Below are 16,417 nucleotides of genomic sequence, written 5' to 3'. Positions count from 1 at the left end.
GTTTGCGTCTGATGTCCTGTCAACCAGACCAAAAATGGTGTACTGCGCAGGTCAGCAACCAATCACACCAACGCAAACTAGTCAGACGCAAACTAGTCTTTTTAATTCGGTCTTCAATTATAGTGGTAGTTCCCCGTGGCGTGGAGGCAACATTCCTTATTAAGAAACATATTCTATGGGACAGTTTTCCAGGTCAGTGGTATATGGAAAGTAGTCAAATTAAGGGGGAATATGCCTTTGGAAGGGCTTTAATAAGAAATGATATATTTAAAGAAAGGGAAACATTACCTTTCTTTTGCTTTTTGTTTGACATCAATCGGAGCTTCTGTTCAAAAGTCAAAAATGCAACTTCGTAAATTAGAATCTCTTATGTATTTTATTGTATTTCTGAAAATTTGAAACTAAAAGCTTTATTAGTTTTTGAGATATACATTTTTAAAGTGGAAAAATTAAATATCGCAGCTCGAAAAAACAATAGAATACATAAGAAATATCACAGGTTGAAAAACAATAAAATACATAAGAGATTCTAATTCACGAAGTTACATTTTTGACCATAACTTTTGAACGAAAGCTCCGATTGAAGTCAAACAAAAAGGGAAAGATAGGTAATTTTCCCCTTTCTTTAAATATATCATTTCTAATTTAAGCCCTTGCAAAGGCATATTCCCCCTTAATGGCCATTCACACTTAGCTAAATTCAGCACAGTGTTGCTAACTATGCAGCCTTTCCGCCCAATATCGGAACTACCAGAGCGTGAGCTACTATATTTAAAGAGGAACTTACGTCCAATACTACCTTATAGATGACTTGAAACACGAAGATAAAAATAATAACTGATAGCCTAATCAAATTATATTCATATCAATTTATTACTATACGTAAACAAACATAACCATATAATATGTATAATAAGAGGTAATATCATTGATTAATCACTCAATTATGAAAAATATACCAGATATTTTTATTGTTATTGATTTTAATTTTATTGTTAAAATAAAACACAATCTTGCATTTTGTCACACCTAGCACCACTCGACAAACCATGTCGACACTACCAGATTCATTGCTGCCACTCCTCGAGGTTCTGTTGCCCAGCTACTTTGTGGCTACTGTACAGGCCCGTACGCAGGATTTTGAAGTGGGCCTTTTCCCAGGGGGTGATTTTGAGAAAAGTGGACTTTCTTCCCAAAATTTGGACCTTTTTGACCAAAAGGCGTAAAAACGTAATTATTTTTTTTGGGGGGGATTTTTAGACTTTTACAAATTGGATGGGGTGCGGCTGCACCTCCCCTGCTACTGTGCGGGCCTGCTACTGTAGATGACATTGTGTCTATGTATGGCATTAAATTTCAGATCAATCCATTGCTTACTTGCTCAGCTGCACAGATTTGTTTAATTATTAACTATCACTTATTTAAACTTAAAATACTCGTCTCACGTCGTTTTGAATAAAACTGTCACAAATCTAGTATTCATATGTGGTGAAACGTATCGGAAAATATAAACAACACATGTATACATGTGTCTGTCTCTGCAATACTATATTTAATATAAAATTATTATCTCAGAATACAGACAGCAATAACATTAAGGTACCACTTATGGTCACCTTTGTATATCCCAAACAAAGACAAATATGTCATAATTAAAATCAGCAGCGAATACCCGTACCCTTTAGCTCTGCTTTAACACCTCATTTGTTGAAATTGGTTGAGAATTAATGAAACGATGATCAAAAACCCAAGGAGGGAACGACATCAAAAGTTGCATTTTAAAGTTCTATATAATCAATGGCAGGTACGATCCTATAGTTATCTTGTTCAAAAAAGCTTGGTGTAGATGTACAAATCAGAAGGTCATCCATTGCAACTTTTGAATATGCATCTAATCTTCCTTGGGATTTTGGATCACCGTGTCTCTATTTTTCAGTCGTTATAGAAAAAAAATAAAAACTACGATCTGAGATTTCATATCCAAATAAAAGTCTATGAACATAATCAATGTGCCTCGACTGTGACCAAATCCTCATGCTATTGATCAATGCAGACAGGAAAGGATTTTTTAAAGATAAATATCATCAAGTTTATACTAACTTAACTAGCAAAATTATCCATTGGGGATTCCAAATTTTTAATATATTATGAAAAACAACATTTTGAAAGTAATTGCAGACGGAAAAAATATTTATCGACGGAAACGTTTACAATAATATCACAGAGTTAAACAAAATAGACACTTTTGCTGCACAATCTGGTGTCCTTTACCGCCTTTGCATTCAAATTGTACAGGAATACCACCCGCCGTGCCGAAGGTCACTTCCTGACTTCCTGTCTACAAGCTGTTATGGCAGCGCAGAGGTGGTCACGTGCGTATTTATAAATACGTATTTATAAATATAGTCGAAGCATTCTGATAATGAGATGAAAACATCATGAACAGGGAGGGTTTCGTAACTTCGAAGATTTGAGAAGTAGAGATTACTTAATACGCCGTGTTGCTTACACCAGTAAAACCATACAAAATCACACTCCGGTGACGTGATTTAGAATTGGGAGGCTGAATTTATACTACATCACTCAGTGAAGAGACATCACTTTCATAGTTTCTAGCCAATGAGGTAACGCGCTTTTTGTTTCGTTGGTAAAAGTGCAATATCTCATTGGTCAAATACCAATCGCTTGCCAATGGAGTATAAATTTAGCTTAGGCGTGCGTAAGTACTTAGGCGTAAGAAATCACAACCTCTCGTTAACTGTCTTAATTCCCGAGCATTTCCTTATATTTGTAGCATTTAAATAAAATATATATACATCATAGACATGGAACGTTGTCTATGATTAATAGAGGTTATCCACGTTACTCATTTGTGAGGGAGCTGGTTCCCGTAGTATTCCATATTCAAACCAATTCAATACATGACCTCGGAGATACTTGCATGACTTTGGCGGGCTAATTTGCAAAAGTCATGGTTGCACATGCAGGTGCTTCTTTTGAAAATCCTAAACAAGGTATAGCAAGCAGTCGCTGATAGGACATGCAGCTTATTCGCTACTTGCACGGTTCCGCCATTATGCACTATGTGCGGGAGAGCCTCGAACTGGCAGCATACATGAAAGGAAGAATTATGTAACCTTACACAGAACGTTATGACTAGTTCAATTCCCATTCATGTATGCTGCCAGTTCGAGGCTCTCCCCGCACATAGTGCATAATGGCGGAACCGTGCAAGTAGCGAATAGAACACGGATAACCTCTATTGTAACACTCATAACAAAAAAAAATAACTGCAGTTAAATGTATTTCTATTATAGCTTATCCCAAATTGACTTAGGTTCCAATCTTTTCACAGCTTCTTTAAGACAAAATGGTACTTCTGGCGGAGCGCCATTGTCACAATTTCCTACCGTGCAATTAACACCAAGTTTTTCCCGTACATTATGGTATTGTACAAGATCTTCTATAGTCTGATTATGTATCTGCATTGCATCACATGGACATCGGTCACACGGTGTAGGTCTTGTCATTATGTACACATGCTCTTCATCTGCAAAATAATAGACAAAAAGGTGTTGTTCTTTAACATCGTGGGTTTCGCAAAGTGACGAATAACAATGGGCGCATTGCGTTGCGTCTTTTAGATTACATCATTTTTTTCGCTATTGATAACATACTGACTGCTAAGATGACATACCGTATGTGACCGTACACCACGAATGAGCCGTAAAGTCGGCCCGGTCAATTTTGTTTTGTTTTGTTTTGTTTAGAAAATATATGTCATAAGCTTTAACATGGTATATCATATGACTTCAAATGATATCCAGAAGCGGGGTTATGGTTTGTTGCACTTTGCTCCTTCAACAAAATGGTATACCCTTTTCGGTTCTACATGTGTCTCTTTTCCCACATTGCTGGTAATCAAACAGTCATAATTGGCGGTCTTTTCAAATCATCCCCAAGTCAACGAGTTTCAGGAATGTCCTCTCGTTGTTAATTGTTAGTTATACCATATATACATACGTAGACAAAATACAATGCTTTGTAACCCACCACTTGAACAGGATTTAGCAAACAAAGGCTAGAGCTATTTAAGAATTCTATAGACATAAGTAGAAGCTTATCCTCTTCAACAATAGGATTATTGATTGGTTTAAAAGGTGTTTGACTGGCGCTATCAAAATGAGATACATGTAGCACCAACTTGGGGTACCTATGTATACGACCTGTAACTCAGAATACAATTTAGGACATTTACGGCTCATTCGTGGTGTACGGTCACATATTATGCTTGAGGTTCTGAAAATGTTACAATAATTCAGTTGTCATAATATACGTACCTCCTTCACAGTTGGACATTTCTCTTTTGAGAATACACTGTGTCGGATTCAGACATCGTGCCTTCTTTAATTCACACTTATTGTAGTAAAGTACTGGATTCTTGCCATCGTCCCATGTGCCACATACAAAGTCTCTCGGCTCATGTATACAGCACTTGTTTAAAATATTACAACATCTGGGAAAAAGATTTTCTGTAATATTCCGACACTTTTCCTCGATGCTACTTTCTGAAATAGAGTATAAGAATAATAACAAATGACCATTATAATGACAATTGTTTCGGCGATGAAAAACAGCGCAAAACTAATATATATAATATTACAGTTTACATTTTTTAATCAATCAAGCAGTGCTATGGATTCACGGTATTGCCGGTATTATGCCTGATTGCAACTGCAATCATCAACAGCCATCATGCAACATGTCATTTTCAGCACATCACTCGCCTAGACACCGTATTTTTTATGGGACCAAATTTTGTACCTTGTGGCACACCTGAGATGGTTTGAAATTCCAATACAGGTTCTCCAAAGTGTATTTAGTCTAAATTTTGGGGCTCCTATTGGTTCTATAGGAGCTCATAAGGAACCTTTTGTGTTTCTTAAACATAGTGAGAATTATGCTCGCTCTTGTCTATCAGGTGATTTCCAAATCTTCAAAAGGATGTACATGGGAGAAATGAGATGTTAACTCTCTGAGTGAATGCTACAAGCTACGACTAAATCATAGCTCGCGTGTTCCACAAGAACTCTGGAAACAAAAGATCATTGTGACGTTTCCGTTGGACTAACCAAAATGATATGGGAGAGTGATTTCTTACTCGGGGTGAATGACGCTATAATTTTGATCAAATAATAAATGAAAATAAAAGGGCATGGGATATAAAATATATCACCACAACAAGACAAACATATATTGCACACTCTGTTGTAAAATTAAAATCATGTCAACGAAATATTGCATATCGTATACGTTTGTTACATGATCATTTCTAATCCCACAAATGAATGCTCTTTTATTTATAACTGTACTGTACAGGTATTTAGATAACATTCTATTAAATTTTCTAAAAAGTGGAACAAAAGGGTTTTCATACATTGTGTTTAGTGAAGCAGATCTCTGGATTGCAGAAACCAAAATGAATGAAACAAACGGTATTTGACAGCTAGGACTGCTCCTTTGACGTTGATGTATAGCATCATGTCACAACAGAATTTTCAAATGAGAAACAAGGTTTTTTGATCGAGAAACCCGCGTTTTTGATACTTGCCAATAACATTTGACGGTGTCGGCAATACTGCTTATACATAACCGTGTCCACCACCACTTGCCCTGTGTTCAATTGGGCCTCGATAATATAGGCCTCATGATCATACTTTTTTCTCACAATACCTTGTTCGCAGAATTTCCCTGTGTATGCAGGCAGACATTTGCAGTTGAAGCCAGCGTTATTACTTATACATTCCCCTTTGTTAAGACAAGGCAATGAGTTGCAATTATTCACTGAAAATTTAAATATAATGATAAAATAATAATGTTATAATTTGTATTCAAATGATTGTTAAGGTAATGTAGGTGACAACTCTCCTTAGTCCGAAGGTTCCCTAGTCCGAAGGTTCGCTAGTCCGAACACGTAATTTACCATTCGCTAGTCCAAATTCTGAAAAAGGTTCACTAGTCCGAATATCGGGTTCTCTAGTCCGAAGGTTCGCTAGTCCGAATAATAAATATGGGTCTCTAGTCTGAATATAGAATAAGGCTCGCTAATCCTAACCCTAACACTAACCCTAACCCGAACCCGAACCCGAACCTTCGGATTAGCAAACTTGATTTGGTTTTTGGACTAGCGACCCTTCGGACTAGAAAACTTTCGGACTAGCAACCCTTCGGACTAGAGAGAAGTCACGGTCATTTATGACATTATGGACAATATTGCATAATTATATTATAGAGTTATGGCATTTTGTATAAATTTTTCCAAAAGTTATTTTTGTGCCACTGAGCCCACTAATAATATTGTTATTGTTTAGTCCACTTGCCCATACTCTGGCTGTTACATTTATGCATAAAACTCTGATTTGTGTACAATCGATCATGACAAACCAGGTATCAACTAAATTGATATAAATGGCGTTGGCTCTGATTAAAGTGGTTCCTTTGTTATGTAAATGATATAGTTTACTCAGAGATTTCGGGGCTTGCTTGTTGTTATTTCCAGCGGGCTGCAACGTTCTTTGTCCTATTGTGTCTGATTAGAGCGCTGACATATTGGAAAAATGTTGCCAATCAATATTCATGAGAGTGTACATTCAACGTCCAGTCAGGGCAGCGACACTACCTAATTTGCATATCCAAATGACCCGTCTCCTCCGCAGCCAATTTGGTTCCGCTCCATCGAAATCAAGCTGGTCACGGAGGAGACTACCCTCCTTTGTGTTTGTTCATTTGTGTATGGAGAGCCCTTTTTGAAGTCCGGAATGACTTAGGCTACGCTCTCAGCTAGAGTCCGACGCTGCATTGCACTAGAAATACCTTTTCTGTGAAATCGCTATAGAGCCAACCGGGAGCACGTATTCGTTTTGAAAATATAGCATTAAAATTAGTATCACCCTTGTGGCCCCCGTGCAGTGGAAAACCTTAATTCTTTCATTAAAAGGAAATGGAAATTAAAAAAAACACGGATCTACTTGTGCACCAATAAAATTGGCACATCAATTTGTCTCAAATATGAATGAATTTTAAGAAACATACGGGGTATGATGAACATTGACCTGACGCCATGATAGTAGGATCTATTAGTCGTTTTATATACAATGTATATACTGTATTGTCACAATACCAATATTTGTCATTATATATAATGAGTAATATTTAGCAATGTGCAGTTCATATGCACAAACGAATACTGATCTTTATGATATTCAGGTTTTTGTACATCACATATAACATGTCACATAGGAGGTCATACGTGTTGACCTTCATCTATTGTATTTGTTCATCTGTGTATGGAGAGGATTAGCGCCATTAAACGCCATTAAAACTCCATCAGTATTAGGGCGTAGTTCAGTGAACTCACCGGATTGCTATTCCAAGTACTTTGATAATACAGATAATATGTATTAATGGGTCGAGGCGATTGCATTGAAATTAATTATTCATAACAGTTACGTAATCAATCGATAGTGCGGACACTTTTCATTTGCAAACCACCAAAATTCGTGATCTTTTAGCGTTGGAAAAGAAACCACGTGAATAGAGTGCCCTCTCAAGAATATCAACTCTCTGGTCCAGTTTTCGAAATTGGGTGACTTGTGCATGGCAGGTGCGAAATACATCTGACTGGGCGTTTTAATTACGTAACGCGTGGAAGAGCTCATGTACCTACCTCTTTCTAACTCACAAGTTTTTCCATAAAATGGCTTTTCGCATCTGCATTTAAATCCGGATCTTCTTACGATACATTCGCCTTTGTTTTTACAAGGTAGCGAATAGCAATGATTAACTGAAAAATAAACATTAAAAATAATTGTTTAACAACAACAGCTTCCTGGACCACATTCACAACCCAATAAATGGCACCCAGCACAAGAAATATGTGGAATAGTGTAGACCAAGACCTGTTTCTTGAAGAAAGTGCGTAAAAAACAGAAATTCGCCCGTTCCACACTATTCCATTTACTCTCTGGAAATTGTCATCTGTGTAAGGATCTCATGCGCATTCAAACTGATTTTTTGTGCTGGGTGCCAATTATTGGTCTGTGAATGTTGTCCAGGAAGCTTTTCAATGTAAGTACATTTTGCTGTTGTGTCAGTTGCACAACTGCTTGATTACTGAAATGTGTTTAGAGTAGAGTATTGATGTAATCCTGTGTGTAATTTTGGTTCATTTTGATGCACGGGATTTTAAGATATGACCTTGTGAAAAATTATAAGTATATTAAAGAACATAAATTATTAAAAGTCCCCCAATTGTTTTTCTTTTTTGGCTTAGTGTAAATAGAACCATATAGTAGTCAGTGTACGTTGAACCTTCGCATGGTAGGCTGAATGGGCTATTTGAGAGGTGGTGTGCACTATTGGTCAGTCAACGGATCAATTTGCATTCGTGATTCCTCAATGATTAAGGTTGATATTTGAGACTATTCTTAAAATAGCTGGAATAATAATGACGTCAACTGCCAATCAGATTTGTACAAAATAGGGTTATTTATTAAATAAGCATGTTTTGTATAATTGCAAATCTGATGTTTTTTCCGTCTGTATATTTTCTATATACAAAAGGCCTATAATGTAGACTATATGGATACTTTTCGAACTGCCTTGTTTGTTTTTGTTTTTTATATACGGTCTAACATTATATTAGTTGGGTTATCGCCAAGCCCGTCGGCTGTAGACACGGTTAACTTAATACGCCTACATGACAAAAATGTGCTTGAGTAAATCCAGATTGTTAAAAATGAAAACTTTATAAAATAGACGAGGACGGTGGGGCTGGGGGATGAGAGAAGCATGTGGGAGGATCGTTATTATATAAAGCGAAGTGGATAAACATGATTGTGTGAATTTAACGGTACCCTGAGTTCCCGGCGTTCTCCTCCTGAATATATAGGCATCATGCAGTTATTGTTGCCTACATGTATGCACACAACACAGGGACACTCACAATAGGCAATTGACCCCTACTGGTAGCGCTGTGTTGTAGATATAGGAGATGAGCTAGTTAGCGTCATATATCAAAAAGTATAAAAGCTATGATTTTAGTACTTGCTCTATGTTTCAATTACTTATTCGTTTCAAAATATCTGCATTTTCAACCCCTTTGCAAGCTTTAATAACGGGGGAACCATACATTTGTATGAGAAAGAAATCCTACCATCTATCCAAACTCCCGTGTTATTCCAATGCACATTTTGCTTCACCGGGCCGCCCTGGCTTGGTCGCATTTGGAAGAGAGGTGTCACGAAACCGTAATAGTTACAAATTTAGTACTTTCTGCCAATCAAGTATGGTTTATTCTCTACATGTCAATCTTTAAATCATTAGCATAGTCCTTATAATAACGGGGGACCACCTTGATGAGTAAATGACAGCAAACCATTGAAAAATACCCCAAAACTCGGTCAGTGGAGCTCCGCCCGTACATGTCAATATAGCGTCATTATCGACTGGATTAGTCGACCGTAGCGGATAATTCGATCGCTCATTGGATTAATATTATCACGTGGTAATAAATTTGCTTTGGACAATCGATTACTATAATGGTTTAGTACTGCATATCTCGGTTTAATCTTCACTAAAGCGGGTTTATGGCTGGAAAGGTCACGGTGAATTTGCCGTGGACATAACTGTACTATGGCGTACTACTGTTGAAACTACACCAATATACTGTCCAAAGGTTCGAGAGACTCGGACAACCATTCAGCTCTACAGTGCTGTGTCCCAAAATGATTACGTGCATGCTCCTTATGATAGTGTTTAACATTTTGAAGTTTATTTGATCATGCGTGGTCATGTCCCAGCCCCGCACTCCGTGTATCCGCTCGTCGGAAATTTCGCGAAATATCAAACGCGATTCGCGAAATACACAAAAAAGGGGACATTTTTCAAAACACATTCACGAAAAGGCGGCGAAATTGTAAAAAAAAAAGAAAAAAAAGGGGGGGGTCGGCATGTTCTACATCTGTGAATCAAGGAGGCCTATAGAATGTGCACATTCTATTATTCGGCATATTATTGGTTGAAATTTTATTTTGGGAAACCAAAATGCGCAGTTTCGGAACTTGCACTCGTTTCCGTCAAAAAAGGGTAAATATCTTTCGCGCTTTTAACCAAAAAAAGGGGCACTGTTGAAGACCAAACAAATCGCGAAATTGCTTTAAAAAGGCTTGTTTTTCCTCTGAAATGTTCTCTAAATGAGATGCAAAAGGATTGTTCTCAAAGTTCGGGCAGTCAAGCATTATATGGCCTACCTGCAGATACACGGACCTGAGGGTGGGGGTCCGGAGGCAGTACATGCACGAACATGCACAACAGTCGTTACAAACATCGTAACATGCAATGGATCTACACGCACCCCACACACAAGATCCGACTTTGTGACAACTGATGTGTTTGAAAAGTTTAATTTTATGATACACGTCGCGTCACATCACTATAGTCTATTCATTTTAGGACACCCTGTATACATAGACACTTATTTTGGCTTCTTCAAGATTTATAATACTCACTTTGTTGACATTTGTCGCCGACATATTTCCCCGGACAATCGCAACTGTATCCTCGCTTAGATTTGTTCGGTACGCATCGTCCTCCATTGTCGCAAAACTGTACCTCCCCTTCACATACTTCATACGGCCAGTAAAAAGAGAGAAAAGGGGTAATTTTGCAATAGGTGTAAAACGTCAGAAATCAACATTGTTATGATTTATATTCACATTACAGAAAAGTATTTGCTGGACCACGAGGTCTATAGCTTACAAAAGTTATGTGACTTGCCTTTTGCATGGTGTAAACCTTTGTTATTACAACGTTAACCCAACCAAAATGTGCCCACGGTCGTGAAATTTTGTTATTACACAACGTTAAACCAACGACTTTAAGTCAAAAAATCCCGGCAAAAAATCTTTCATATATACAACCATAATACAACGTTCCGACGTTGTATTAACGTCATTTTGCTGTCGTACACTGGGACGGTCCTTCGGAATAAGCGTAGCCCATTTCTAGTTCCGCGGGGAGCATACCCACCAACAAATAAATGTGCACATTTCCCGGGGCACATTTATATGTGACCCCGCTGTGCTCATGCACACCGTCATATCCACATGCACCCCCCCCCCACGCTGCACGCACCCCCAACAGGCTCGCGAAACGCGAACACGGCCCCCATCCCTAACATTCCCTGCACGCACCCACATCACACACCCCATAAACACATATTAATTGAACCACAATTCATAAATGTAGATACAAGCCCAATTGCAATACACAAATTAATATGTCTAAAACACACAAACATTCACCACACCACCAGCTCACCCCCACCCGCGAACTCAGTAACACACCCCCATGCCCAATAGTAGCTAATAGTCACGGATATGAACAAATCAATTATTAAATTTAAACGAAAATTGTGCTTCAAAAAATAACATTATACACTTACTTGAATAGTCGATCTCATCAGGTTTCGTTTCCTCAGTTTGATTTTGCACAAAATTACAGAAACTAGCAAACACAGCACATATCAAAACTGCCTCAACTGGCCCCAAATTCATGGTTCAAGTGTCATTCACAAACATATGAACAGCTGAACATGTAATGCTTACTGTAGAAGCCTGATGATGTCTTAAAACCACGATAGGATTAAAAGATGCGAAACATCCGGGAGAAACATGTCCTATTTTTAACACTCAACAAATCGTGATGTTCCTTCACTCGTCCGCTCCTCATATCGTAATTGAGTGCTATAGCTTCTGAATATACGACCTGGCGCGTCGTGACCCTTCCACAAAAATAAGATAAATAATAGAAATGCTGCAAACGTGATCGGTGATGAATTCTTCGCGAACTTGCACTTGATTCCCGGGATTTGATTATATCGCCTGCCAAATAATTCACTTCATCAGTCCCGATTTCTGTTGAATATGATCATAAAAGCGGTTCTCCCAGGATAGTTTATTTACCTCATTGATGTGATGAAATAAGTTTGGATGGTAAATGGTGTAAGTGACCAGGCAAAGTGCGTTGTTTTCTTATTTCTGAATGATATGATCAGAGAATAGATATTTTTGTCCGAAATTGGCGCGGCATGCTCCCAGCGTGTGCGTATGTTTTAGGTTTGTTTTCCCACGACGATGCCCCGACGATGACGTCTCGGTGATCATTGATGCCGAACAAGACTACTGGGTTATGCTCCAGAAAAAAAAATCATCATTTCATTCAGAACATCTTTCCAATAATGTCAATGTCAATGTAAGTCTTGGCTTATACTTCCATTTATTGCTCTAGATTACATATTGAAATTCTAATTAAACATATTTCAAATTTTAGATAAGATAATTCAATGCCGACTTTCGGTCGACTTCTGTTTGTACATTTATGAGCCAAAATGTTGAGCTGATTAAGATCAAGAAAGAAAGTTTTGACGCAATCCCGATGCAACGCTGTGAAATAATGTTTTTTAAATGTTAACTGTTAGTATAAAGAAAAACAGTTCAAATATGCTTTTAAACTGTAATTTAATGTAAAGATATAACCAGTTTGAAAAAAGAGCCTGCTTGGGGGCTATAGATTGACGAATCAGCGTTTATAGCATCGCTCAAGATGTTAGAATCCCTTAGAATGTGATACCTGATACCAACGCCTTTATCAACGAAAATTGAGAAATGTTTATCGACAAGGTGAAGCTTAGTTGAGCGAGTTAGGTAAACCTTAATCTGATTTAGGTTCTATTAGAAATAATGTGAACACATGTCGCAAATTTAAAGAAAGTTTAAGGAAGAGATATAGCGCAGGTTAAGACCAACTTGATGTTCTGTCACAGATGATTGACCAAAGTACAGACGATTTTGTCCCAATTTTCTTTTTGGGGGAAAAATGTCAAGATTTTCAAGTATTTTACACTTGAAAAAATAACACAACGACTGAAATAAAGCTATAGAGCCCTATAAAGCATACCTGTACGCCAGGTGTAAATTTATGTTTGACAAGTCAATCTATTATTTATAAGGAGTGGTATGATAAAACCGATGATTCGAAGGCGTTTGATCATGTTGATTCGCTACATATATACAATCGTACACATTATATTACTTTATCATATTTATGGCCTACAAAATACATCATAGTGTCATGAATCTTTTTACAATGTGCATGATTTTTAGCAATTATTAATCAAAATGTTAAATATCTCAACCATCTAAACGGTACGTCAAATCTTTAAATTGTTAAATGCCTTAAAGCACTTATATATAGGGCAAAGTGTAAATTTATAGGACTCCAAAGAGGTTTTTTATTGAATAAGTAGGCATATAATTATGGACAGCTTGATTAACTAAGCGACTGCTTAGCACCCGTGGTTTGGAAGATTATTGACTAAACTAATCAGCTACTTAACCTGTCAATAGACCTGATTAATACACCCATTCATTAACAGCAATAATTGACTAACTGACCAAGTGACTAACTGGTTTATTTTTAACTGACTAACATAGCCTATGTGATTTAAAAGGACGCTGAACTTTATGTTTGTATCCATGCCAACAATATATACAAAATAATGCCAAAAAACATGAATGAAGTTGTTTTTCTGTTTGAAATAAGCAGTGAAACAATTGTCTGATCTTTATATTATCGATATGAAACTGAATAGAATTAGACAAATTAGTTTAATTTATAGAAAACAGAGCAACGATTAAGTCCAGGTAGAATCGTTCAATTTCATTTTGTATGATACCCATTATGAGCTATTATGCATCTTGTCTGGTGGTCCGGGGTCAATCGAAGGATAGCATCAATTCGCAGCGGGCTTCACATTTTCGGTTTCCGAAACAAAACGCTTTACAGGTATATAGTTTTCAGCTCCGTTAGAAATATCGCATTTGTTAATCAGAAGCGTATACTAATATTTTCAGAATTACAGGACGCAAAGAAACAATATATACAAATAATTGCAACATTTAAAATTATGATAAACGGTGAACATCCCTAATACAATTATACAAATAATTTTCATTTACTTCTTCATGTTCTTTGAGACTTTGATTGAACAAAAAATAATAGTGACATTTAATGATTATAGGTTTTAAAACAATAAAATAGACAGGTATTTCTGACCCAACATAAGTATTGGGAGTTTAAATTCCATTGATTTGTATAAATCAAAGTTTATTTCTAGCACGAGATTCATAGAACTTATCGTTAACATATGAACTTACAGTTTTACGATGGAGTGTTTAAAATCGCTCCATTCGTGCAAAGTATTGGAGTGAAAAAAACAAGTGAGCAGCAAGACTTTCCCTCTAGCCTTTAATCCGATAAGCTGATTATCTATTTGTTTTCATGAATTGGAAGACATTCTTTGATGTATTACTGAGCTCAATCATCTGAAATTACTGGAGCGTGAGCCACCCAGGCTGGTGGCTCAGCAGAGTATTTTATTAACAGAAGGTTTTCTCCACATTCGTTCCCTAATGAGTAGTACTAATATTGGAAACTCAACATTTAAGTTATCATGATGGCACAAAATTATCAGCACATATATTGCACAAATCCGAATCAAAAGCAAACTCATTGAACTCATATAAGATAAAATAAGATGCAAATAACAACCAAATTCATAAACATTAACCAAAATATGCGACATACTCTAAAAGTAATATTGTATTGGTATATTGGTCCTAAGCAACAAATGTTATGTTCCTCAAAGAAGTACGTGGAAGTATACCATTTGATAATAAATTGCACATGCGCTTAAAGGGGCATTTCGTGATCCACAGCCTCATCCCCCACTTTTCTCAAAAAAAGTTGAGATTTTTATATCACTGGAAACCTCTGGCTACATAATGTTTATGTACAAAATATTTCTTGCAGATTAATTCGTTTTGCAAAGATATCGTGAAATTTGAATTTCGTTCTGGTGCACCAGAACGAAATTACAACACATTGTCTATGGAGCAGTGTAATACACATAATCATGCATAACTCGCAAACGCAAAATCGGAATCAACTGAAATTTTGGGAGTAGGCTTTTTTCGTGGATATGTACTGAAAAATGTCATAAAAAGAGGATCACGAAATACTCCTTTAAGGGGGTACTACACCCCTGGCCAATTGTGTGCCTATTTTTGCATTTTTCTCAAAAATTATAGCGCATTGGTCACAAGTAAGATATGTATATTATAGGGGCAAGGACTACAACTACTGCGCTGAACATTCAACAACTCAAGGCAAGTAGTTATTGATTTATTGATCAAATATTGGTTTTCCCTCATTTTTGACTGTAACTCCACAACTGTTGTCTGTGTTGAAATAAAATTTCCAGTGCATTAGTTGTAGTCCTTGCCACTATAATATACATATCTTACTTGTCACTAATGCGCTATAATTTTTGAGAAAAATTCAAAAATAGGCACAAAATTGGGCAGGGGTGTAGTACCCCCTTAAAACATTAAATACTAGGTGACTTTCTGATGTCAAGATTAATTTTGTTCCATACTTCAACACCACTGTAGGAAAATAAAGACTTGAAATATTCAGTATCATTGCCATTGGAACATGGTGGTAGTGCCAGTTAAAGAGATTCAGGAAAAGAATAGGTTTTACTATCTGCGATTCAAGTTCAGAAGATAGATGATAAATAAATACAAGTTCCATTGAATCCTAGATATTTCCTTAGCAATTTGCAAAATTGCTAAGGTCTGTTTCTGTCAAGTTCTTTCTTTGTTTGTTTCTTTCTTTCTTTCTTTCTGTCAATCTTATAATGAGCCACCGTAGCCATATGCTTTGAGCTATGTTGACCATAGTTGGTCATTAGGACCATTGGGTGGGGGGACAAATGAAACATGATCAACTTCAGGTCAAAGGTCATCCACTTCCGGTCAATGGCCAAAAACGTGATTTCACTAAAAATGCTACTCCTTCCACAAATTACACAGCACGATGATGGCACTTTGGTACATGCATCAGCTATACCCAGTGTCTAAAAGTTAATGTCAGAATCGGGGTCAAAGGTCATTAAGGGATACTTCCGGTATATGACCAAATACCCTAAAATGCTGATGCTGTCGCAAATATATATAGTACAACAATGTTACTTGGTCATCAGGTACAATAGCTGGTGGCACAAATGTCACATGACCAACTCAAGGTCAAAGGTCATGGAAAGGTCCTTATGGCCGAAAATGTTATTTCCTATTATTTTTACTAAAACTGCTACTCCTTACACGAATTACACAGCAAGATGACGTCACTTGACACATGCATTAGCCTTGAGGTCAAAGGTCATACGAAGGTCATTATGGCTGATGTGATTTTCTGTTCTGTTACTAAAAATTCTAAGTCATTCCACAAATTATAA

At 37.0% G+C, this 16,417-nt stretch overlaps 1 protein-coding gene across 1 annotated transcript; it reads right to left on the bottom strand.

The window, feature by feature from the left end:
- Window positions 1-3,242: 3,242 nt before the first annotated feature.
- Window positions 3,243-12,086, bottom strand: LOC140148231 (uncharacterized). Its single transcript, XM_072170099.1, has 6 exons — window positions 11,504-12,086; window positions 10,569-10,685; window positions 7,727-7,843; window positions 5,734-5,844; window positions 4,341-4,568; window positions 3,243-3,550 (listed from the first exon to the last, which is right to left on the bottom strand). Exons 1-6 carry the CDS (start codon window positions 11,613-11,615, stop codon window positions 3,312-3,314), a joined length of 924 nt encoding a protein of 307 aa, XP_072026200.1. The 5' UTR covers window positions 11,616-12,086; the 3' UTR covers window positions 3,243-3,311.
- Window positions 12,087-16,417: the final 4,331 nt, after the last annotated feature.

Source organism: Amphiura filiformis, chromosome 3 (assembly GCF_039555335.1).
Source record: "Amphiura filiformis chromosome 3, Afil_fr2py, whole genome shotgun sequence".
Classification (NCBI taxonomy): Eukaryota; Metazoa; Echinodermata; class Ophiuroidea; order Amphilepidida; family Amphiuridae; genus Amphiura; species Amphiura filiformis.
This window is presented reverse-complemented; position numbering and strand designations above follow the sequence as displayed.